This window comes from Sebastes fasciatus, chromosome 7, assembly GCF_043250625.1.
Source record: "Sebastes fasciatus isolate fSebFas1 chromosome 7, fSebFas1.pri, whole genome shotgun sequence".
NCBI lineage: Eukaryota > Metazoa > Chordata > Actinopteri > Perciformes > Sebastidae > Sebastes > Sebastes fasciatus.
The window spans coordinates 23,621,831-23,648,221 of record NC_133801.1 but is presented as its reverse complement, the minus strand read 5'-3'; the positions used below and the strand labels follow the sequence as shown (position 1 = coordinate 23,648,221).

General features: G+C 37.5%; 2 protein-coding genes across 3 annotated transcripts; both read left to right on the top strand.

Moving 5' to 3' along the window:
- The first annotated feature begins 840 nt into the window (after positions 1-840).
- On the top strand, positions 841-14,157 carry jam3a (junctional adhesion molecule 3a). Of its 2 annotated transcripts, none has more exons than XM_074642347.1 (9): positions 841-1,025; positions 8,674-8,745; positions 8,826-8,939; positions 9,141-9,293; positions 10,935-11,137; positions 11,657-11,756; positions 12,638-12,767; positions 12,854-12,905; positions 13,022-14,157. In XM_074642347.1, the coding sequence occupies exons 1-9, from the start codon at positions 977-979 to the stop codon at positions 13,055-13,057; spliced, it is 909 nt and encodes a 302-aa protein (XP_074498448.1). In that variant the 5' UTR covers positions 841-976; the 3' UTR covers positions 13,058-14,157. The 2 variants fall into 2 exon arrangements, with proteins under 2 accessions (XP_074498448.1, XP_074498447.1); XM_074642346.1 differs by lacking the exon at positions 841-1,025 and adding an exon at positions 1,058-2,444.
- Positions 14,158-17,097: 2,940 nt separating this feature from the next.
- On the top strand, positions 17,098-25,068 carry vps26b (VPS26, retromer complex component B). The gene is made up of 6 exons (XM_074642356.1): positions 17,098-17,787; positions 20,043-20,199; positions 20,369-20,533; positions 21,319-21,494; positions 21,611-21,753; positions 23,962-25,068. The coding sequence occupies exons 1-6, from the start codon at positions 17,565-17,567 to the stop codon at positions 24,097-24,099; spliced, it is 1,002 nt and encodes a 333-aa protein (XP_074498457.1). The 5' UTR covers positions 17,098-17,564; the 3' UTR covers positions 24,100-25,068.
- Positions 25,069-26,391: the final 1,323 nt, after the last annotated feature.

The window sequence follows — 26,391 nt, the reverse complement described above, 5'->3', positions numbered from 1 at the left end:
ACTGTCTACCACAGATATTATTTTACTTTATTGTTTTCTGCATTTTAACTTTACACTAGGCTATCTTATGTATTTTTTACTTGCATGATTTTCTTTTTATACATATTTAATGAGCACTAGTTGGAGGGAGCCTGAGATTTTCATTTTAAGAGTTGTGCATATGACAATAAATAACTTGAAAAGGAGGGGTACATATTTGCACATAAAGTTATGATATAACTATATTTTATATTTAAGATAAGATAAGATATTCCTTTATTAGTCCCGCAGTGGGGAAATTTGCAAGTACCAAAAGTAAAAGTACTCATTATGCAGAATGATGACCCATTTCAGAATAATATATATTATATTATTGGATTGTAATTATTGATGCATTAATGTGTACATCACTTTAAAAGTGGAGCTCATTTTAATGCATTTATAAACTGCTGAGTAGCTTGTGAATTTCAGAATCAGAATCAGAATCAGAAATCAGAATCAGAAAGGTGTTTATTGCCAGGTGTAAGAGGTATACACTAGGAATTTTCTTTGGCTTTGTTGGTGCAAGACAAACTGTATAATAACAAAAGAATAGATAAAACGTTCGAATAAAATAAGAATAAAATGTACAATTTACAAAACAAGCTATAAACAAAAATAAACATGATATAAACAGATAGTGCAATATTTCTCCCTATTTTATGTATACATTTTTTTTACTTGCATGATTTTCTTTTTATACATATTTAATAACAATAAATAATTAGAAAAGGAGGAGTATATTTGCATAGACATATTTGGCACCTCCTCTCAGCCTGTCAGTCATCACTGAGGGCTCCATCCCTCCTCGTCGCTTGTAGCTATGGAAACTCGTGGATGGCAACATCCAGCAGCAGTCAGCTCGGTCCTCTCTCTGCTCCGCATCATCCTCTCATACCTCTCAGAGAGGTGCTGCTGAGTGTGTTGCTGCTGTGACCGAGAAACCAGACGCTGCAAGATGGCGATTCAGCGGCTCGTAGCGTGTTTTGTTCTGTACACCAGCTTAGGTAAGTTATTCTTCCTTCTTTACCCAACACAATGTCTTTAATATGAAACGTCGCTGCGCTTTAGCGAGGTGCGGCTTAAATCACAGCTGTATAACGAGGCTGTCAATGCTAACATCACACCACAGACACACGGTAGCTTGACACTAAACAGATTGTGAATTTGTCGAGAGTGTGTTTTTTATTCTGGTGGTTTTATAGTGTTTCCTTTAACGTTATAAAAACCTTATGTTGCTTTTCTGCGAGTCCAACCTGAACAATGACGTAGTTGTGAGAGCATCCTTCACGTTGCTAACAAGCATATGTTAGCATATGTTTCTTTGTTGTACAAGCATTTAACCGATTATGTCGTGTGTTTATTTGTCACTGGAGAGTAATTCTGAGGACATTTCCAGCATAAAAAAACAAAGCAAAACGTTACTTTGGGTGAAAAACAACCACATGGTATAACATAAGGAGGACCTGTCGTGTCAACCCTGAGATAGATAGAGGGCACCAGAAATTACAGCTCAAATAACATGCATCTGTTTATCAAGATTCAAGATTCACTTTATTGTCGTTTCACTGAGTATTTGCATACACAGAAGAAAACAAAATATTGTTTCTCCCAGCTCCCCGTCAGTGCATTAAAAAGGATTTACTAAATAAGTATTAAAATTAACATATCTATAGATTTTATTTTATTTTATTTTATTGTTTTAGATTTAATTTCTTTTACTTGTGTATATTCGTTTTACTTATATATCTATTTGTTTGTATATAATGTGTTTTTCCTGTATCTATACTGGCTTATTTTATATTAATATTAGGTTTATTAAGTTTCTTTGTACCGAAAATGTTATTATTGGGGACGTTTGTGAATGTTTGTTCTGTTGTTTTAAAATGAACAAAGAAACAATAAATATAATATTGAAGAAAAAAAAATATTAACATACCTAAAAATAACAATAAAAGAATAAAATAAGTAAACATTTCAGACACAATTTCATACAATTTGCAGTCATACACCCAATTTGCATTCGTGTTTAGCAGCAGAGAAAAGTGCATTTATGACCATAGTAAAGTGCTGTTTGCATTACTGTTCCAAAAATTGTCTTTGACATGTGACTAGCTTTAAAAACTGTTTCTGTGTTGATGCTGGGGGGTTGGATGTGAGTGTGTGTGTGTGGGGAGGCGACACAGTCCATTTACAAGCCTAACCGCTTGTGAGAAGAAGCTGTTCAGCATCCTGCTGGACCTGCAGCAGATGCTCCTGTACCTCTTCCCAGACGGCAGGAGGGAGAACAGGCCGTGAGAAGGTGGTGTTGAGGGTCCTTGATGATGGAGGAAGCCCTGCCAATGCAGCGCTGCTGGTAGAGCTCCATCAGGGAATGAAGATATTCATGTATTGTGCATGCAGCATAATCACAGATCCATGCATGTGTGAGTTCATACTATCCATTGTTCAAACGCCATCTCTGTTGAATCCAAGAGTGTGTGTGTGTATTGACCTTATTAGTGATCACGTGCTGCTGATTGATGAAGGGTTTTATTATTAGTGTGCTGAAAATGAAGCGTCAGACATGGTATGTTGGAGATGACATGCCTCATCATTATGACATCATCCCTGCCCAACGACAACAACAGCTGGAGCTTTGGGGCTGATCAATGTGGCTGCATGACGCTGGGTGATATGTTGTATCCACCTCCCGGTGTGAGGTCACCCTGCTGCTGCTGCTGGGTGAAAATTGGCAGCGGAGAGGGTTATTTCCAAATGGTAGATTGCATCAGTAAGCGTTGAACTTTTGACCTGCAGCTCCCCTGCAAGTGTGAATCAAAATGACTAAGCGACTGACAAGGCAAAGCTTCATTTATTTGGTTCTTGACAGTGTGTTTTGGTTGTGAATCTCGGTGTGTAAATGGAGCTCGCTACCATAGTAGCAGCAGAAATTATTTCAATTTAGATTAATGTTAATAGTCTGAGATTCTGCCCTCCAGTTTTAGACTGCCTTTAGGTTTAGATAATGAATATTAATCAGTTTAAATGTTTAATCCATGCTTCATATAACTTGCACGCATTGGTGCATAAATTTAAACTATTTTATAAAACAAAATTAATGTTTTTTGCGTGAAGATTATCTTAATCCCTTAACAGCCAGTTTCCTAAAAATTGGTTCTGTACTTTAAGGTTGAAAAAAATCATGTTATTCCATACTATAGGGCTGTCCTCGACCAAAGAAATTCTTAGTTGACTAGCACTCGTGCGAATTTGTCGACAAATCCATTAGCTAATTTAATCGACAGATCTGTAAAACTGATTTTCTCCACAAAGAATCACACAAAAGCAGCACTTTAAAACTTACCAAAGATGTGCTCATACCCATGGAAATCAGCCATTCAGCAGGAAAAAACATGAGAAAATGACTAAACAACTAAAGAAATCTTAGTAGACTAGGACCAAAACAACTAAGAGGGGGCAGCCTTATTGCACACGGAAAGTAGGCTATCACATACGTATATACTTCATCGGCTTGTTCCTGCTCTTAACCCTTGTGTGGTGTTCATGTTTTTGTTTCTCAGCCAATGTCCGCCGGTCTGTTGGACCCACACCATTATTGGGTTTTTAAATCAATACAGCCATAACAATCTATGTAAAAATACTTAACAGATGTTTACTTTATCCCAATTACAAGCAATATAGACAGCATATGGCAGCTGGGATATAGTGCGAGAAAATATAGACTAGTTCCCGCAAGACAGAGGGTAAAATGTGCGGGAATGTTGGAGCAGACAGGTGTCGGTGCTTGAAATGTAACAACCTCATGCGGGAACAGCAGGAACAGAAAGACAAAACTCACACACATAGAAACAAACACACAAACACACACGCGCACACACACACACACACACACACACACACAAACACACACACACACACAAACACACACACACACACACACACACTTACAGCAGGCCCAGGTCAGAGGATGACAGAGTGTAGGTACTGTAAACAGCACCTACAATTTCCACACATTTATCTCCCTCGGGAGTCCAGAGGACACGGACATCACATATGTAATATAATTGTGTAGGGGGGTGTACAGTGTGCAGTCATTGAAAAATGTGTTCTTTTATATGTTCTTCATAGAAAATGAGCCGAGGCCAATGAGTCTGAGGTTGAAAAAATAATGAATCACATCATTTTTCTTTTAGTAAACATTGAAAACGGGTCCCACAGACCCCGAACACCACACAAGGGTTAATTGGAGTTATACTATGTTTACACCAGGGTTGATTATTTTCTTGATAGACAGATTAATCATTCTGTCTATAAAATGTCAAAAAATAGGGGAAAATACCTGTTTTAGTTTCCCACACAGCAAGGAATGTATTCCGACAGCCTGTTTTATTCGACCAACAAGCCAAAGATATTCAGTTTACAGTCATATAAGATAAGCATAAATCTGTAAATTTGAGAAGCTGAAATCAGAGAATTGTTGGTGTTTTTGTTTTAGAAATCCTTAAAACAATTAATTGGTTATCAAACTTACTGAGTTGATTAACCAATTAATTGACTATCTTAATCGTTCTTGTTCACACTGAGTGAAATATTCAAACTCTAGACTCCGCGTTCTGGATGGCATATTTCCCTGAAAGTCAGCCTGACATATTTGGTATGTTGGAAACTTTGTCTGTCTCAGACAGTGTTTATCCGCTCTGGAATCCTGCGCTGGAGGGACTTTTTCTTGTGTCAATCGTGTCGCCTACGCGTCTTTAGAAAACAAAACACAGTTCTCTTGTCCCTTCCTTACATTTCCCTCGAGTACATTTGACAACATGACACATCTCATACTGATCCACTGGAGTGATTAGCTGTGATTACACAGACAATCCAGTATGCTGTGAATCCCTGTGGTCCTTGGTCCATATACACCTCTCTGTGCTGCTTGCAGCTAAATCTGCCTTCAGCATATTTGCTGCACTGGAATGTCTGGGAAAAAGGCTTTTTATAGATAAACTGGTTCAACATTTTTTATTTGTTTGTTTCAGGGATGGGGATGGGTAGTTTGTTTTCATATTTCGTGCATAAGAGGATTGCAGAATTGTGGCCATTTCTCTCAGAACAGACTATAGATCTGCTTTGTCTATGCATTACAAAAACACAGGGATTAAAAATGAGCCTGTCTTTGCTTTTCCGGCAAACGCTGAGATTATTTTCGCAATGCAAAAATGTTGTCTTCTCTTCAGCCTACATTGTGTCACCGGGGGACCAGGCATTGTTGAGGGAATGCTTTTATTCTAAACCCGTATTAGCAATTAGCTACACATTGTCATGTTAATTGGCTGTGGTTATACTTTCCCACGGCCTACTTTTTTTTAAATAAGAATCATGTCAAAACTGTGTCTGGTTTTGATGATGATTTTGGTTACTCTAGTGTGTGCATGCACCATACTCCAACTTCTCAGCATCAGTTATTAGTTAATGTGATTAATAAGGACAGAAAACTGTATTTATGGAACATTTTCTAGTTTCTTTTTTTGAAATGTTTGGCGAAAGAGAGAAGGGTGGAGGATGACATGCAACAAAGGTCGCCCCCAAGGAGCTTTTATCAGTGTTACAGAGTGCTTGAGCAAGACTTATTAAATGATTGAATATAATTCCCTGTAAACTTAGAATAACATATTACACACTGCTGTGGTGTAATCCATGAAATGACGAGAGTTTGTTGTTTTTTTTGTAATGTGATACTTGCTCAGAGATTCTGTCAAACGTCTAGCATTTGAAAGCGCTGCAGTTTTTATGTTTGTCCCTCTTTTTTTTGTCCGTGTAAACTTGCAGGAGCTTCTGCCTCTATTGTAGATTCGGCCCGCACTCTGTCTCACATATGCCGAGGGAGCGTTTGTTGGACGAGCTCTCCGTTGTGTCTCCCGGGATGTCCAGTCACAGCTGGGCTAAAAATAGTGTCTTGATGTACAGGGTGGGAAAGTCAGCAACAGAGACGGAAGCCGAGACCTGGGAGTCAGATCTCATCAGTGTCCGCAGCTGCGCTTATGCTTTGGCAGCACGACCCACGTTTTTCATCACTTTCCGGCTGTATACGTTAGCTAGCTAACTGTACATCTGGGGTCACTCGTGTGGCAACGAGGCTGCTGTGAATAAATAGATAGTGCACAGTGCCTCGGGCAAACAGGAGGGGATGTCTTGCACTGTTCAAGGCCTGCTCAGATCATTATTGTTCTCTAATTTCAGCCTTCATTTGAAACCCCCCACACATTGCCACCACTGGGAGCGATAACGCCTTCATTACTCAGCATGGGTGCTGTTAGTCGCATCTGTACCCAGCAATTATTGCATTTGGAAGTGGCACAGACACAATAGGTTGAGTGTAGGGGACCAGTGGAAGGTGGAAACATGCTTATTTATCCTCAGCGTTTTAAATAAGACCCATTGTGTATAGTTGAAATTGTAATTTTCACATTTTCTTAATTTGTTGTCGCACACCCCTCGCTCTGTGCTCACTTGTTTTCCACTTAAATTGGCATTGAGTTTGACCAAACTTGTGATTTATGCCCCTTGCCATTACAATCTGACATTTACAAAATAGCACGGATTGCTTAAAGGAGTGCACTCAAGCGAGGAACTTCAAATAAGTATATATCTCATGTGTTGTTTGTGCCAGGGGGGAAACCAAGACGGTTGATTAAATATGATTCAAACTTAAGCACATTCCCACTGTCAAGTTATTTTTGGGTTTCTGATTTGTTTTGTTTAGGGAGTTTTGATAAATTATTTATACTGTAAACATCAGTGTAAATTAGCGTCACAAAGAAACTCTTTCACTAAACCTGAAAAATTTAAATAAACCCGATAATGTTTTAGGCTCTCTGCTCTCACGAGTGACACACTGATGACCAATTGCAGCTTTTCCTCAGAGGCACATTGTCACCCAAACACTAGTTTATGAGATCTCATGAACTAGCGATGCAGATGTTCATATTCTAACGTCAGATTTGTTTTTAACAGAAATCAGACAAGCACATCCACTTTGTGTCTGAAAGCATTGCCTCTATTTTTACTTCAGCACTACAGTTATTCTTTCTACTTTTCAGTGTAAGAGTTATAGAATACCCTCGTGTATGTACAGCATATAAAGTTATGCTGAACTAAAATACAAAACACATGAACTGAAATGAAGTACTTTCTTACACCCCTAGAAACAGGTCAAATCTCAAGATGGAACCTGTAGTTCCATCTTGAGATTTGACTTGTTTCCAGGGGGGTAAGAAAATATCGATACACGAGTATCGCAATATTGTCACCAGCAAAACACCAAAACACTTTATCGATTTTTAATTAACCCCCTTAAAGATCCAACGCTATTCATTATTTCGGAGGTTGTACCGGGCTCAGTTTTAAAGCTAGAGTGAAGGTGCTGGCTATGGAGGACGGAACCTGCCAGAATCAAAAATAAATGAATAAATAAATAAATGAATCAATCAATCAATAAATAAATATGCCATTAAAACTAGCAAAAATAATATTAAAAATAAATGTTGTCATGAATTAATTGATCAAATGTGACAGAAATTGATATTTCTGTTTTAATTAGCATTTTTATGTATTTACCTTTGTATTAATTCCCTTATTTATTTACTCTTCTGTTTAATTTCCACTTTTATTTATTTATGTATTTATTTTATGAAATTTTAATTAATTAATTAATTTTTGCATTCATTTTTTATTTTAGCAGGTTTCGTCCTCCATAACTGGCATCATATGAAACCAGAAAACCTAATCCCATGCAGTATGGGGCAAAAACAATGCAGTTATTTTTGCCTATTCTAAAATGGTGTATTTTTGGTGTATTCTTTATACTATGACAGTTTTTCTAATATAATTGCATCGCTTACAGTATCGCAATATATATATTATATATATATATATATATATATATATATATAATATATATATATATATATATATATTATATGTATATACGATATATATCGTTATCCCTGTATCATGATACGCATCATATTGTAACTCCTTGGTTGCCTTGTTTGTATGCTTATGATTGTTGTCTTGCTGCATTGTCCTAAAACTAGAGGGACTGAGTATAAAAGTCCTCCCACGCTGGCTCTCCAGGGTGTGTCAAACAAAAAGCTGAAAAGCTGAAAGTCAGCACTTTAACCTCAGTCAGAGTTTCATTTAAAATGCAGTGCACACAGGAGTAAAGCCAAAACGATAAAAAAAAACATTTATATTGCAGCAACTTAACATTTAAAACTTGCTCTCTCGTTCGATGTTTGATCGCCACCCAAATTATTATCCTATTAACCACTATAATCAAAAACTGTCAGAATATTTCTTCCCAGGAGTCAGTGTTTTCCTAAAGCCCATACTGTGCAGAACACACATTCATTAAAAATGCATGTGACACACACTTTGGCCCCAGGTGTTAATCTCCTTAAAGGGAAATGTGGAGTGATTAATAAGAAATGTTTACCCTAAGTCAGATCCCCAAGGCTCTCTGAGAGCTTCTATATTTATCACTCTAATCCGCTGTTTATTAGGCAACATGCCCAGTTGATAATGTCTGCTAATGAAAACGCTTGCCATCAGGGTTGCTCAGTGTTTAGTGTCTTCCTTCTTTCTTTTTTTTTCTCACAGGTCACATCCCATCATCACTCGGGGTAATCCTCCGAACCACGGACAAGATTGTGTGGGCAAATGAGTTTGAGCGTAAGTTGCTGGGAAATAACTCTAACCTATTTAGCTAAAGTAGCTTTTCTTTTCCTGATGCATTCTGTTTCCCCCCACAGCCATCGAACTGACCTGTTTAATAGAGTCCATCTCGACAAACAACCCGAGGATTGAATGGAAAAAGATTAAGAACGGTATTCCCAGCTATGTGTACTTTCAAAACAGGATATCAGGTAAACCGCTTGCAAACTCTCTCTTTCTGAAAACCCCATCAAGCAGTAGACCATTTCAAAGTAATGTCTCAGGGCTCAAAGCTTAGCTGAATGAATGCTACCTTGAAAGAACTTGGCATTGAATTCTGTTTCTCTGAGCTGTGAAGTCACGTTGTGTATGTGAATGAGCAATTGTAAAGTGTTTTTTTCCTCTCTTAAAAGGGGACTTGGAGCACAGAGCTCAGCTCAGAGAGCCGGCCAACATCCTGATCTTCAACACCACTCGCTCAGACACTGCAGAGTACCGCTGCGAGGTGGCCGCCATCGACGATCAAAGGGATTTTGATGAGATACTGATTAGTCTTGCAGTAAGAGGTACGGTGAGCCGGTGCCACATCACTGACTGGTCCATGTTTTGAAGACTAGCAGCACATCTACATTTATATTCTTGTGGGTTAACAGATGAACAGAATACTAATTTTATATTTATATTAAAGGCATAGTTTGACAGATTATTTGCTTTCTTGCCAAGATTTAGGGCGCTTTTACAAGCCAACATTTAGTCTGTTTAGTACGGTTTGTTTGGGCGGTTGCGAACGCAGTAACCGTACTCTAGAGCGGACCAAAACAGTCGGGCCGAGATCGATGTCGAGAGGTGGAGGCATGCAGGCATTTGTTGAGATGGACACAGGTAAACGACAGGATAACATTAGTGGGAGAGGACTGACCTGGACTTCTGCAGAAGTCCGATGTTTGCTTGACATCTGGGGCGAAGAGAACATACAGGAGATGCTAAATAAAGTCCACAAAAGTAGTGATGTTGATGTCATTGGAGATAAACTGGAGGAGAAGGGAATCCTGCACACAGAAGATCAGTGCCTAGTCAAAGTGAAAACACTTGGACTGCAATATATCAAAGTCTGCGATTCCCTGTATAGAAGTGGCAGCTCTCGAGACAAAAAAGATAAATGTGCTCTTTCGTACACGATCATCAGCAAATTTTTTTTTTTATTATTTGGTCTGCTTGAATTTGTGCACTGTGAAACCGAACCAGACTAAATAGAAAATGAACCAAAAATATAAATTTCACTCTGATTCAAACCAGCCAACCAGTGAAAACAGCTAGCCTGACATTACATTACATTAATACATGCAAAAACTGAAAAGTGAAAACATAAATTTGCTGTTTTACAACGAGTTATGTGCCAGAATATTTGGGCCAGATGCAGTGACTTCCTCAAGTCTTGTTGTCACCGTGAGGTTGGTGGCAAACTCACCAGGATAGATGTTCCCCTGTTTCTAGTAGAGTTTAAATTCAATATGAAATTGTAGTTATTACCTCACAACAAATTGGCGGTACGCAGACGTCCACACAGGGCCTATACGCGTTCACCCTCTGATGACAAAATTTACGTCACGCGGAAACTCATGGACGCGGAAAGTACAACTTCGGCTTAAGTACAACCTGAGTACATTTCTAAATTGTTGTGTCCATACAGTAACTTAAAGTCTGTCTCTCAGGTCGGCTAACCAGCTCTATTACCGAGCATATTCTGTCTTTGCTCCTAAAATGTTGAATTTTTTAAGTAATTTTTAATAATTTACCTCTCACTATTAGATCATCCAATATAAGTTTCTTTTTTTTAACTTCACACGACTCACTTATATTCCCTCGTTTCTTTAACTGATCTGTTTTGCTTTTTTTGTTGATCTTATTCCAGTTTTGTAAATTCTATTTTGTTGTGTTTTTTGTTTTGTTTGATATTTAATGCTTTTATTGTGACACACTTTGTTTTGAAAAGTGCTACATTGCTAAAGTTGTACTTATTTACTTCCAGTGTTTCCATTCTTTATGCTAAATAAAGCTAAAGCAATAGCCAGAAGACGGCTCCGCTAACTTGTAATGATTATTTGACATATTTGGACATTTATGCATGAAGTGATGAATTAGATAAGATAAATGTAAAACCAGTCAATAGTTGCAGTAGACTGACGTGTGTCTGTGTCTGTGTGCAGTCAAACCTGTCGTACCACGGTGCAGCGTGCCAGAGGCGGTCACAGTTGGAACATCGACCGAGCTGCGATGTCTGGAGAACGAGGGCTTCCCTGCTTCTCAGTACCGCTGGTTCCACAACAGCGAGGAGCTTCCTCAGGACCCCAAAAACAGCCCCAAGTTGGTCAACTCCTCCTACAGCATCAACCCCGACACTGGAGGCCTGGTAAGAAAGACACAGGTTATGGCTTGATTAACTAAAGGTATTACTAGATTATTAGAAATCAATTTCTTTTCTCTTTATTAGAATCTAACTCTGTCAAATGTGGAAGAAATAGTTGACTGACAGTTCTGTTTGTGCGTAGGACTCTCTAGCATCAAGGATACCCAATTACAGCTTATCTACAGTAATGTAAATGTGAACAGCTTAATCTGAATAAAAGCTTAACCACCGTATGACTAATAGCAGGATTAATCCGTGCGTGTAAAGAAGCTTAACCTAAAACTGGCATATGAAAGATGGATAATGTTGCATTCAAAGCCAAGGTGATGTATTTACTTCAAAGACAACCATGTTACTAAACACATTTCCATATCATGGAATGTTACAACACAATTTAAGACAGTCAGTCTTTAGAAAGTGTCATAAGAATTTATGTTGACAGCCAAACATCCTTTAGCATTTTTGTTGACAATGCAGCTGTCTGTCATTGCACTGAAAACTCTCGAAAAAATGTCTTGTCAGAAATTCCGAAGAGTGAGGAAGGAGGACGCCGGGGACTACTACTGCCAGGCGAAGAATGACGCCGGACACGCACAGTGTCCTTCACAAACGATGGAAGTCTGTGAGTGTCTAAACATCTGATGGACTGTTTTATCTTATATAAAGCTGTCATACTTTTATAATCATGCTACCTTGTTTCATAATGGTATGAAGTTCTCAAGGTATCAGCAGCAATGTTTGATATCTTTTAGGGCTGTTTATTGATTAAAATATTTAATCTCGGTTAATCGCATGATTGTCCATAGTCAACCGCGATTAATCACACATTTTATATCTGTTCAAAATGTGCCTTTAAGGGAGATTTGTCAAGTATTTAATACTCTCATCAACATGGGAGTGGACAAATGTGCTGCTTTATGCAAAAGTATGTATATATTTATTATTGGAAATCAATAAACACACAAAACAATGACAAATATTGTCCAGATCCCCTCACAGGTACTGCATTTAGCAGAAAAAATATGCTCAAATCATAACATGGCAAACTGCAGCCCAACAGGCAACAACAGCTGTCAGTGTGCTGACTATGACTTGACTATGATATGACTATGACTTGCCTAAAACTGCATGTGATTATCATAAAGTGGGCATGTCTGTAAAGGGGAGACTCGTGGGTACCCATAGAACCCATTTTCATTCACATATCTTGAGGTCAGCGGTCAAGGGACCCCTTTGAAAATGGCCATGACAGTTTTTCTTCGCCAAAATTTAGCGTACGTTTGGAGCGTTATTTAACTTCATCTTCACCCGAGCTTTAAAACTGAGCCCGCTACAACCTAAAAAATCACAAGTTGCATTAAGTCGTTAAAGAAATTAGTGGCGTTAAAACAAATTTGCGTTAACGCATTATTATCGTGTTAACTTTGACAGCCTTAATATCTTTACTTGATAGCTGGCTGATCAGCTGAACACATTAATCAAGTGATGATTTCACTGTTACAGATGACGTCGACATCCTCGGGATTTTCCTCAAGTCGTTTGGTGGGGTGACTGTTTTCTTCTGTTTGGCTGCTTCCATTTGTCATTCCCTTAAACGTGGATGCTTCCACAAAAAAGGTCACAATGAAAACAAGTGAGTATAAACTCCGTCTGTCTTTAATTCTACACTATGTCAAGGATTTTGTATTTTATTATGTATATTTCATTTATTTATTTCAGCTACAATTGGCCAGCACAGAATGAAGGTGTTGAATATGGCGATGCAGATGAGGTACACGCAATCTGCAGAGCACACGCAGCTTTTTTTTGCATGTCTTATTATGAACAAATGCAACTATTAAAGGATCAGTCCTGCATGCTAATTTTATAATTCCTGTTTTTCCACAGGGCCATTTTCGCCACAAGTCCTCATTCATCATTTGACAGCTGAGACGAAGGACAAGATGGAACCGAGACAAAAAGCAAAAACTGTTGAGGTTGACTTGCTACAATTATGCTCCAGATGGTAAAGTTTGAGGTGTAACAACATGGCACATTATTCTCTGATGCACATCGAAATCAAAATCAACCAACTTGCCAAAGTAATTTTAATATCATTTTTGTGGCACTGTTTCATGTTTTTTATAACCTGATAACATTTATTTTTTTCTCTGTTAGTATTAAATTCCATATAAAACATTTTTTACTTATTTTGTTTATTTTCAACTATTATTTTATTATACAATAAAACCATTAAAAAGCTGTAGAATTTGATATTTGGCCCACAGTGTCGTCGCAAAAGCTGCTGGAAGCTACATTCCTTCACCGTTTTTTGGACAAATCCTCTTTTATAACTTTTTACCGAATACACTGAAATTGTTTTACAAAACTCCTTTACATTATGTTCATAAGATAAACATGTTCTTGTTTTGTTCCATGTGGGGAAGAGTTGAAACTTGTTTTTGTATATACTGTAGTTATACAGGCAATAAGCAGCAGACAGTAAAAGGCTGATGAGCTCAGATTCATAAGGCACAATTTATCAGCCTTTCTTATATTCATAGATGATAACCAGTATGTACGAGTACAGAGTAACCCTTGAGTTTGAGTACCATATATCCCACTATGCTGCAAAGTCAATATGTACTATAAAAGGTGGTGAAGTATGATTTTTAGAGTGCTGTTTTCTGTGTATAAGTGACCTTCTGTGCTTTACTAATTATTTTTTGAGTATTGGACATATTGTCCAGTTTGGACTCAGTATTTAATGTACATAAATACATAATTTTTTTTGATCTTTTGATTTTCATACATTGCACTCCTTACCTTATTGTAAATACTGCAATAAAACTGTTTGTTGGAAATAAATTTACAGTATTTACCGTTCAGTGTGTATCTGCAGTGTTGAGCCTGTCATTTCAAACATTAGTGTCAATGATTTGTGTAACAACTCAGGAACTGTTGTAAAATGTCCACTGTTCATTTGATATTAATGCTCTATGTTCATGTTATTTTGTTACTATTAAATACGTTTGAACTGTAAATGTTGTGGAGACTCAAATGTTTCATGTGTATTGTCAGGTTGATTTTGAGAAAGGACTAAAAAATGATCATACAGAAATATGTGTGAGAACATAATACCATTGCTTAACTGGTAATTGTTTGACAAAATACGACTTTTTTGATAGGCTAGTGCAAATATAAAGTAGTTTCAACTATATTGTCCTAAATATGGCAATTTAAACATTTATTTACACAGGAATGCAGCATTTTATTATTACAATGTGTCGGTGGTGGAAGAAGTATTCACATACTATAGCAATATCACAATGTAAAAATACTCCATTACAAGTAAAACTATAGTGATCATATTTTTGTGTGGAGTAAAAATGACCATATTTCTCTGAAATGTAGAGTGGAGTGGAAAATAAGTAGAGTAGAAGTAAAAGTAGAGGAAAATTGACAAAGTAATGTATTGAAGTGCAATTTTGTGGTACGTTCCATTTTATGCTTCTTTATACTTCTACTCCACTACATTTCAGAGGGAACTATTGCACTATACCACATTTTGACAGTTATAGTTACTAATTACTTAATATATATTAATATGTGATTTTAAAAAACCTGTGATGATCTTTAAAATATCACACATTATTATAAATATCCTACCCAACAGTATATAAAGAAGTTAAAATCAGCTCCACTTCTGCCAGCTAAAACAATAAAGCTGCTTATACATTAAAACATCAGTAACAATATTATAATTACTGATTACACAAGATTTAGGGGCTTTTGTGTGATTCTTTGTGGAGAAAGTGTTAGTCGACTAAGATTTTTTTTGGTCAAGAACAGTAATGAATAAATTTACTTTTGATACTTAAGTATATATAACTGTAGCCTAAATACTTTTTTACTGGAGATATTGTGTTACTGCTACTTCTACTTAAGTAAAGGACCTGAATACTTCTTTCTCCCATTCCTTCTAAAAATGATACTTTAGTACAGTTGCCTATTTGGGTAAATGGACTTAGTATTCACCAGTAGTCAAAATTATAGGCCTAAAGAAGTTCAAATCAGCTCCACTTCAGCCAGCTACAACAATAAAGCTGCTTACATATTAAAACATCAGTAATTTTAATCCAGTATTATAATATCATAATGATGGGGGCCATTCTATTGTATATTGAGTTCTTTTACTTTTGATACTTACATTACATTTAAATGTTAAAGGGCCCATATTATAAAAAAGTGAGATTTTCATGTTTTTTTATTATAAAGCAGGCTTGTCCTATATAAATACTGTGAAAGTATCAAAACACTCAATCCACAGGGAAATACACACAGCCCGTTTTCAGCATTTCTGCAACTCTGGAGGACGGTCTGCAGGACAGATAATAATGCACTATACTCATTTTTAACAGTCTCTTCTGCACTATATTCACTTTTTTAATAGTCCTGTATCACAGCTGTTACCCTGCACTGTATTCAGTTTTAACAGTTTTATTCATCTCCTTGTAATTTTATATCTGGTATATTTTTTTGTACTTTGTACTTTGCACTACTAACTTTTTTACTGCCTTTTTACTAACATGTTTTGCACTATAGAACTGTGATGCTGGAAACTTGAATTTCCCTCGGGATCAATAAAGTTACTATCTATCTATCTATCTATCTATCTATCTATCTATCTATCTATCTATCTATCTATCTAGTAGAAACACAAAACACAAGTATGAACCTGAAGATGAGCATGATATGGGACCTTTAAAGGAACTGTTTGTAACTTTTTAAGCGTATAAATGTAGCGGGTCGGCACACATGCGCGTTCGCATATGCGCACTCGTGTGTGGCCGGAGCCTCGTCTCCGCTGCCTGCTCTCCTTCACTCAGACAGCGTGCGCGTCCTCGCTGTCTCGCTCCACCTCTAGACGTGAACGCGCGCTCACTACACACTGCAGAAGAGTTAGTTTAGCTCTGAGAATATCTAGTGAATGTACAGTCGACGTTTGTGCAGAAATAAATGCTGCAGCTCCTCCAGACCATCAGAGGTTTTCCGTGTCTTGTGAAGTGACGGGGCTCATCAATGAGTTACGTTATCGTCTCGTTACCGACCGGCTGCCGGTGTCTTCGGCTGCCTGCTGCGGTCGGAAGGCGATATCGTAACTCGTTGAGGAGCCCCGCTGCTGAAGCCTGCGCTGAGCAGGAAAAGCCAACACTAGGATCAGATCTAAATCATGTTCATGGAGAGACCTTCGTCTGGTCAGCTAACATTACTGCCAAGAAGCTGGAATATAGAGTGATATTGTAGTTTTAGCTGACGTCTGTCGCCTCACTGTTTTGAGCGATGCTCGTTCATGTCTATGTAGAGCGAGCAAGCGCGAGCTCGACGCTGACTTTCGCTGATTTCAAGGCCACATGTGTCGCTGTTAAGAAGCATTTCTGAAAGTTACAAATAGTCCCTTTAATACTTTTTTTTACTTGAGTAAAAATTTCATTGCAGGACTTTTACTATTTTTTTTTTATGTGGTACTAGTTACTTACTTACAAATTTATATCTGGTATATTTTTTTGTACTTTGCACTACTAACATTTTTACTGCCTTTTTAATAACATGTTTTGCACTATGGAACTGTGATGCTGGAAACTTGAATTTCCCTCGGGATCAATAAAGTTACTATCTATCTATCTATCTATCTATCTATCTATCTATCTATCTAGTAGAAAAACAAAACACAAGTATGAACCTGAAGATGAGCATGATATGGGACCTTTAATACTTTTTTTACTTGAGTAAAAATTTGAATGCAGGACTTTTACTATTTTTTTTTTAATGTGGTACTAGTTACTTACTTACAAATAAAGAATAAGTACAAAGTAATATACTATAAATATGAATGTAGGTATTTGAATATAAAAAAAAAAGCGCTCACATCCGGTTTGGAGCTCCATCCACAAAAACACTTCCGTTTTATTTTGAAAAGCTCCACCCGGAAGCAGTTACCCCAGTGCAGGTGGCGTACATCCTGAACATTTGACAACATTCACCGTCTTTTCTCAGAGAAAACAAACATGTAATATCTCTATCCACACAGCGAGGAGTGTGTCCAGAGCGGAGCAGACGAGTTAGTGGCTGGAGCAGACTATTTACTGGTGATATTAAAGGTTTGCTGGAGAAGAGAAAAGGATAAATAGCTCATTTGCTAATGGACGTATTATTGTTGGTTGTGCCGTCGTGTTGCTGCTATTTCTCCTCGCCTGTATGGACATGTAGCTAATGTGGACTTATCTCTAACACATCTCACATTGCTCCATGTTTAATAGCAAGTTTAGTGCTGTGAAAGGGAACTGAGGTTGTGCACCCTGCAGGCCTTATAACGTGTTACTTTACAAACATTACAGCAGGGTTTCTGGGTTAGTTAGTAAAGCTACCATATCAGAGTTCACACAACAAGATGAGTTTCTTTAGTTTTGGACAAAGTGCAGAGATTGATGTGGTGCTGAATGACGCTGAGACGAGGAAGAAGGCTGAACACAAGACTGAAGATGGAAAGAAAGACAAATACTTTCTGTTCTATGATGGAGAGACTGTCAGTGGGAAGGTGAATGTGACTCTGAAGAACCCAGGCAAGAGGCTGGAGCACCAGGGCATCAAGATCGAGTTTGTTGGACAAATAGGTAGGTAAACATACACATAACTTGTTGACATGTTTACATATGTTCACCAGTGATTTCATACAGCACAGTCTAGCCTCTGCTAATACACATTGTATTTGTTATGCACCATAATAGGCAAGGCAGCTTTATTTGTAGAGCACATTTCAGCAACAGGGCAATTCAAAGTGCTTTACATAAACATTCACATTGTGACAAAAGTGCAAAAATACATTGCAAATCGATTTCTAATTAATAGTTTATATGCAAAGACTAACTCAGTCAGTCAGTTGCAAAGATATGCATCCTCTGTAATAAATGCAAATGCAGATCCTACTATTCTGATTACATAATAAAGTAAATAAAAAAATTATTCAGATGATGCATATGGCGGTGTGACTTTATACTATGACAGTTTTCCTAAAATTAGATAAAAACAAAAAATCACAATAATTTGCCTTGCTTACAGTATCGCAATATATTGAATCATAACCCCTTGTATCGTGATAATAAATAAAACCCCTTGCCAATACACAGCCCTGGTGTTTAAAAACCTAAAGCGTTCTACATAGATTTCAGAAGTGGCAGACAAAAAAAAAATGTGTGGCCAGTAGAAATGTTCAGTGAACCTGCCACAGTGGCATGTGAGGAACAAAACTTAATTTTAGACCCTGAATATAGTTAAGGCAAGGCAATGCAGCTTTATTTGTAGAGCACATTTCAGCAACAGGGCAATTCAAAGTGCTTTACATAAACATTCAAGAACATTGCGACAAAGTGCAAAAGAACATTAAGACATAATTAAAACAGTTATAAAAACATTAAAGATTAGAAAATAAAAACAAGCTAAAAATAAAAGCTAGGATAGAATATAACACTCAAGAGTAAAAGCTCTAGTGCAGTTTATAAGATCATTATCTGGTTTAATAAAAGGCAGCAGCAAACAGGAAAGTTTTAATCTTTGATTTAAAATAACTCAGAGTTGGAGTTGGTCCTGCAGGTTTCTGGGAGCTTGTTCCAAATATTTGGTGCATAAAAACTAAACGCTGCTTCTGCATGTTTAGTTCTGACTCTTGGGACACTAAGCAGACCTGATCCAGATGACCTGAGAGGTCTGGATGGTTCATAACATAGCAGAAGATCAGAAATGTATTTTGGCCCTAAACCATTTAGTGCTTTGTAAACCAGCAGGAGTATTTTGAAATCAATTCTCTGAGAGACAGGGAGCCAGTGTAGAGACCTCAGAACTGTACTATTAGGGACTGTACACAAAGTATTAGTGTAGGGATGGAACATTATATTTCAAATCAATAGGAGTACACAACCCTAAATCTTTTGTGCACCTCTAGTTATTAATGGCAAATGAATTGCACCAGTTCAATAGGGTGCAAAGTGATATATCACTTGAAGATATTGCGGAGAGAAGTGTCTTTGTCAAGGGGAGGATCCAAATGGAGAGGGCCTCTTCATTTATTACCATTACATTAGAGTCACTGAGTTAAGCATCCCATTTTCCCTAAAAAGAGAAACACAAAGTGTCCCTGGGGGGGAAAAGAACAAGACAGTTTTTCAACAACAATTTCCACTTTCCTGAAGGTGTTTCCAGACTCTTTATTTAAAGACTCTTCCAACCGTCTGGATGATGAAATATTTGCTCCACGATAAAGAAGACTAACCAGCTTTTGAAGATGTAACCGTATTTGCTAATCAAGGGTGCCAGAAGTGACATAACTCTTTGCTCCTTTTGTAAAACACCAGCAAAATGTTAACATATTGGAAAGAACAAACTAAGCGAAGAGATATTCTATTTCTGGCTCCCAACAACAGGTTAAAAATCTTATCTTATTTTAGTCTTTGAGGATTCTTTTAAACAACCTTCTGGGTTTTACAAATATATATTTTTAGGAAAATCGTATGCTTAGCCCCGAGTGTGGAATGTAATGGTAAAACATGAGAGGCACAAACTGGGGCTAGGCCCTCTCCAACGTTATCAATATTATCCTTGGACCGTTGCCATGACGAAGAGAAAAACAGCAACACTCTCCTCACAATATGTCAACGTAATAGAACACTGTTGATTGGTTCAATACATTTTCTATTAATAACTAAAAGTGCACCAAAAGTACCGATATATGCAAAATGCTCAGTTTTAATTAAAGTCTATCCCTGTATATCTGTCCAAAACTTTATCATTAACATCAGTATTTTTAAATGTTCTTTAAAAGCTAAAAGTGTATGTCTGTTATTTTGCTTTTGTTGATAACTTCTTTCTTTTCTAGAGCTGTATTACGACAGAGGAAACCATCATGAGTTTGTGTCCCTGGTGAAAGATCTTGCGAGACCGGGTGAAATAACTCAGTCGCAGACCTTCGACTTTGAGTTCACTCATGTGGAAAAACCTTACGAGTCCTACACAGGCCAGAATGTCAAGCTAAGGTATGTTTGATCATTCACTCTGCTTTATAGGCGCTGAAATGAGTGACTGCAAGTGTCACTGTTTAACCATCAACATGTTGCCTATATTTAACGTGCAGGATATGTTTTATGGCTTAGATGTGATGATGTGGAAACAGTGTTTTCAGTCTCTTGTTTGTTCCATTTTCAGATATTTTCTCCGTGCCACGGTGATCAGAAGACTAAATGACATCAGTAAAGAGACGGACATCGTGGTGCACACACTGAGCACTTACCCCGAACTCAACTCCTCCATTAAGATGGAAGTTGGAATTGAGGATTGTCTCCACATTGAGTTTGAGTACAACAAATCCAAGTAAGACTTGTAGGGCTCCAAACCATTCATTTTAGTTATTTTCTTTTTCAATGAGCCGACTGTTTAATCTACAGGTATATATCAGAAAATAGTGAAACAAAATAATTGTCATTATTATTATAATGATGAGTTAGAGAATCTGGAACCAGATAATGTTTATCATTTTTGCTGAATTGACTATCTCAATTGTCAGCTAATTTTCCTCTTGATCGACTAATCGATTAACTAATTGTTCAAGCGCTGAAGACACGACAACATTATCATTTCATTTACCCAAGTTGTTAAAGTGAACACACGAGTAATAGACATTATTTTCATGGCACTTTTTTTTAAAACTGAATTAATAAAGTGTCCTTTGAAGAAAGAAAATCAGTAAATCAAAGGTTTAAAATGGTAACAATTCATTACAGAAAATGAAGCACCAACGAAATCAAAAGCGTCCCTGCATGCCTTTTGGAAATATGAGTGTTGGTGTACTAGCTTGATCTATAAAATGTGTGCAAATTGCAAGTTTCCAGTGCCCAACATGTTGGCTTAAAGGGTCTTGTTTTGTCCGACCAACAGTCCAAAACCCAAAGATATTCAGTCTACTATCATAGAAGATAAAGAAAACCAGCAATATTATTTCATGCTGTCTATTAGCAGTGTAAAGCTTCCAGACACTAGAGAAACAATCAAATACTATTCTTGTTTGAAACTAATATTAGTGCTCGGTTACTAAGCTTCTTATTATTTGCAGCCCTCAGTCTCATTTTCTGCTCGTGTCTTCATTTGTCTTCTGACAGGTACCATCTGAAAGATGTTATTGTGGGCAAAATCTATTTCCTGCTGGTGAGGATTAAGATCAAGCACATGGAGATCGACATCATCAAACGCGAGACAACGGGCACCGGCCCGAGTGTATACCACGAAAACGACACCATCGCCAAGTACGAGATCATGGACGGAGCTCCGGTCAGAGGTAAACGACTTTTTATTCAGGATATCAGTCAGTTATTTTTATCACGAAGCATCACGTCACTTAGTCGAGATTTACTGTTCATCATCCAACCGGTCAATGTGTATTTCATATTTCAGGAGAGTCCATTCCCATCCGGTTATTTCTGGCTGGTTATGATCTGACTCCCACCATGCGAGACATCAACAAGAAGTTCTCTGTGCGCTACTACCTGAACCTGGTGCTGATCGACGAGGAGGAGAGACGTTACTTCAAACAACAGGTAGGCTTACTGATTAACGATGATACTCGAAGCAAAAGAGTCACCACGGCTCATCATCAGGCTCAGTCAGTGTGTTTACATGTTTTATAATAATCTGAATATATTTCTAGTAGTAATCTGAGTTTAGAAACATCCACATAAATGTAATACCTGGTCCTAACACTATAAATATAGTTACATTTCTGCTGCAGATATTGGATTACTTGGCCATGTATAATACCCCCTGGTCGGGTTTCCTGAGTGTTTGCATGGAATAGATAAGATAGGAAGAGAAACATACTGTAGAGTAAAATTGTTGGACAAATGCTAGCTGTGTCCCAATTCAATACTACTGTACACACACATGGTTTGAGTATTGGGCCGTAAAGCAATATAATAACTTTAAGGTGGGATCTGAGCTACAGAGAGATACCGGATGACAAAAAATAAGCATTAAATCTTTGGAAACACATTTAGCTTTAAGTTTTAAAGTTGCGGTTTAATTAATGTCTGTCGGCGCACATACTGTATCATGTCCTGTCAGCATAAAATGGTATAAAGGTATGTTGATTTTTGTATACTAACTGCAAAAACAGTATTAGTTCTGAAACAATTATAATCGATGAATCGATTGGCAGAAAATTAATCCACAACAATTTTAACAATCCATTGAACAGTCATTTGTCAAGCAATCTTTATTATTATTGTTATCCTCTGACATTTTATAAACTCAGCAATTGATGAAGTTTCCAAAAACATAATAAACAGATTAAGGGTGCCCTAGTAGCTCACCTGGTAGAGCGGGTGCCCATGTACTAAAGCTGAGTCCTCACTGCAGCAGCACGGGTTTGAGTCTGACCTGTTTTCTTTTGCTGTACGCAAAATCTCTCTCTCTCTCTCTCTCTCTCTCTCTCTCTCTCTATCTCTCTCTCTCTCTCTCTCTCTCTCTCTCTCTCTCTCTCTCTCTCTGTCTCTCTCTCTCTCTCTCCCTTTCCTGTCTTCAGCTGCTCTGTCGAATAAAGGCAAAAAAAGACAATAAAAAAAAATCTTAAAAAGAAATAAACAGATTAATAAATAATTAGTATTTCATGCCCTTAACAGTAAACTAGGGTAAATAGTATATAGTACTTACTGTATGCAGTTAGTATGTAATATGAAACTTGGACAAAGCAGTTGTTTCCTATTGAGTTGTTTAGCAGCACACATTTTGACATGTCATTGCAGGAAAAGCACATTCGTAACTGATTACATTTATAATGAGCGGTGAGCTAGTTCCAGCATCCTGATTGGTGGTTATTATTGTTATCGATGGAGCTGAGTCCTCGTTAATGTTATTAGCAGCAGCTGTGCTTTTCCTGCTATGACGAGTCGAACCAGGAAAAAATGAGTTCTGTTGACAGCAACACATTTAAGGTTTTGATTAAAAAAAGGAACATCCTTATCCGTATCTGAGTAATATTGTTTACATATAATCAGTCAGTGTCACTCCTTGGATGTAAAGTATAGCATTGCATTTTGCTTCAAATAGAAGCTTTATTTTATTCATGTGTATAGCAAATAACAAAGTTAACAACTTAATAAATTAAATTGTTGTAAATCAGGGCTGCAAATAATTATTATTTTCATTGTCGAATAATCTGTTGATTATTTTCTTGATTAATCGATTATTTGTTTGGTCTATAAAAAGATGAAAAATGTCGATCAGTGTTTCCCAAAGCCCAAGATGACGTCCTCAAATGTGTTGTTTAGTCCACAACTCAAAGATATTCAGTTTACTGTCATAGAGGAGTAAAGAAACCAGAAACTATTCACATTTAAGAAGCTGGAATCAGAGAATTTTGACTTAAAAAAAAATAAAAAATTACTCAAACGATTAATGGATTATCAAAAATAGTTAGCGATTAATTTAATAGTTGAAAACTAATCGATTAGTAGTTGCAGCGCTATTGCAAATGTACAAAAGTGTCCCTGGATTGACTGGACAACAGATGACAGGAATCCACTCTAGTTAATTATAGCATGTATGAGTTTCTTGCTATCGGCAAATTTTGCAGCTGAAATAAAAACATTACTAATATGATTTTTATAAAAGTAAGATCACTGAAGAGCACAACAGCAGGATTACTGACATGGTCTTTAGCTTTTATGGATAAGGAGCCTATATAAAGGGACATCTAAAAATAAAGTACATAAAGTGTAAAAAAAAACTCTGAACACTTCCTTACGCAGGAAATCACACTGTGGAGGAAAGGGGACGTGGTGAGGAAGAGCATGTCTCACCAGGCGGCCATCGCCTCCCAGAGGTTCGAGGGCTCGGCCGCTTCAGAGAGCGCCCTGGAACAGGCTGCGAAGGAGGAGAGCGGGTAGAGCGCCGCAGCCCCTCCAAGTCTACCCTCACGAGACTCGACAGCGTCTGCGTCGGAGGGACCCGTCAACTGTGCAACATCTGGTGAAGCAGCTGTTTTATTTGTAGCGGCCGCTGCTGGTGAAGGGAGGAAGAAGGGAGACCGACATACAGTAACGCATACAGTATGTGAACAATGACAGTTTGCATGAGGCATTCAAAGTGGCTTCAGGCTGCTGGTCTTGTCCTTCCTCATTAACGCATTTTTTCTTTTCTTTATGGGAATCAAACTAATCACCTGTCGCCACTGTGTTAAAACCTCTCATGTGATATTCTTGAATTTTTAAGTTACTAAATTCATTTCTAATCTTTTAAATAATGCGACTAAATTGTCATGAATTTTCAGAAAGTGTATCTACAACATTCCACCTTTAATGAACGCATTCCTAACACTGTTATAGGATTAAGACAGCTGAGATAACTTTGCACTGCTTTTTCTCTGTTTGTACGTGTTTGCACAAAAAACTAATGCAAGCGGAAACTTTTCTTTTTTTGAGCGAGAGGGCTTAAGTATTATTCCACACTTTGTTTTTGTTTTTTTTTGGTTTTGATCTGTAAATAAGACCAGCTAAAACCTTGTGTCCTGTTCCAGCTTGTGTACGTTGACTATACAGTACACGGTGCCACAAAAATGACCGTTCATGTTCATGTTCATATGCTTTTGCCTCGGCATTCCAGTGGTGTTAGGAGAGGGTGTTTGTATTAAGGTCTGATAGTATGAAGTCCACTGTATCCTCTTTATTAGAGACTTGAAAGTTGTGCCTACGTGTATCAAGCAAATGAAATCCTCCTGCCTCTTTAACATAATTTTAGTCTTTTAACCAGAGAAAAAAAGTTACAGTAGAACTATCTATCTTTTGCAAAATGCTAATTAATTATTCCTTGTCCCTGAAAGTTAAATAAATTGATGCCAAATGAAAAAAAAAAAAAAACTTTAGACTTTGTTGTTTTGTGACAGACATGATAAACCTCAACAGTCTTGGAGGACAATAACGAAAAAAGCCACCACATGAAGCTGACTACATCACACCAACGCTTGTGTTGCCATTGAGAGACAGTTAATATTTGATGACCGCTTTGAACAGGTCGGTATTTCTTCAGATTTTTCAAATACATGTGGTTCCTCAGAGTGTTGAAGAGGCCATGTGATTGATGCACGAGCCGTTCAGGAACCAAATGCGAACTGATGTGGAAACAATTCTTTAGGTGTGTTCCAAATTGCATACTTTTGCTTTTTACTTTTAGTACATACCGAAGCTGCCCTTACAAAGTACATACTGTTGGCATGCAGTATGCTTACAATTGGCACATACTACTTAATCTTAACATTTCCCCTTGAACTTAGAGGATTGTGGGTCAGAATAGCCAGAAAAGCATGCTGGCTTGCATACTGCAAAATGCAACCATTATGTAGTAGGACATCCTGGTATATTTTTGGGCATACTGCATTGCAGTCTGAAGGAGAGCATCTGCTCGAAACGTCACTGACTAAGATGTGCCAATACATTGCACTAAAGGGAGCGGACCTCCTTCTACATTTTTCATTGCTGTCTTCTACTGGTCCAGCACCGACCAACTAAGGTTTTGGATGTGCGCGACCACTTTACATTGTTTGGCATACTGCATTTGACATACATTTTTTTCTGGCATACTAAATAGTATGCAGTCGGTCGACAAAACATCTGCAGCTATGTGGTGGTACTGATTCCTCAGATCCCAGCTGATCAGGGAGAAGCCTGAGAACCAGTTCCCAACCACATAATACGGAAATATTTACTTGGGAAAAACAAATCTCCCAAGTGGCTTCACAATAAAAAAAGGCCTTTTCAATAATAAACAAATGCCTAGATGATAAGTGTATAAAGGGGGTTTCAATGAAAATAAACCAATAAAAAAAAATAAAAAAGCCTGTGGGTGTTTGGTTATCATTAGGCAAGCACAATCTGCCCGAATGCAGGTAACCTAAAGTAGAGATGTTATTGAATATTGACTCCAGCTGGTATCAGAATGCTTAAAATCACCCTCAATCGGAGAAGTTAAGACAGTAATGAAGTCTCAAAAGGGCCTAAAGACCAGAATTTCTGGCTGAATCTGCTAAAATGAGGTCTGCATTAAGTTGAGGAAGGATCCGAATTCCCTCTCTAAGTACCAAAGAATGAGTGAGGAAGTGCTACAGCTATTTTATAATCAGTTTTTTAAAAATAATTATGTAAGCTAAAGTGCCCAAAAATTCAATGGTTCTGACTTTTCTGGTG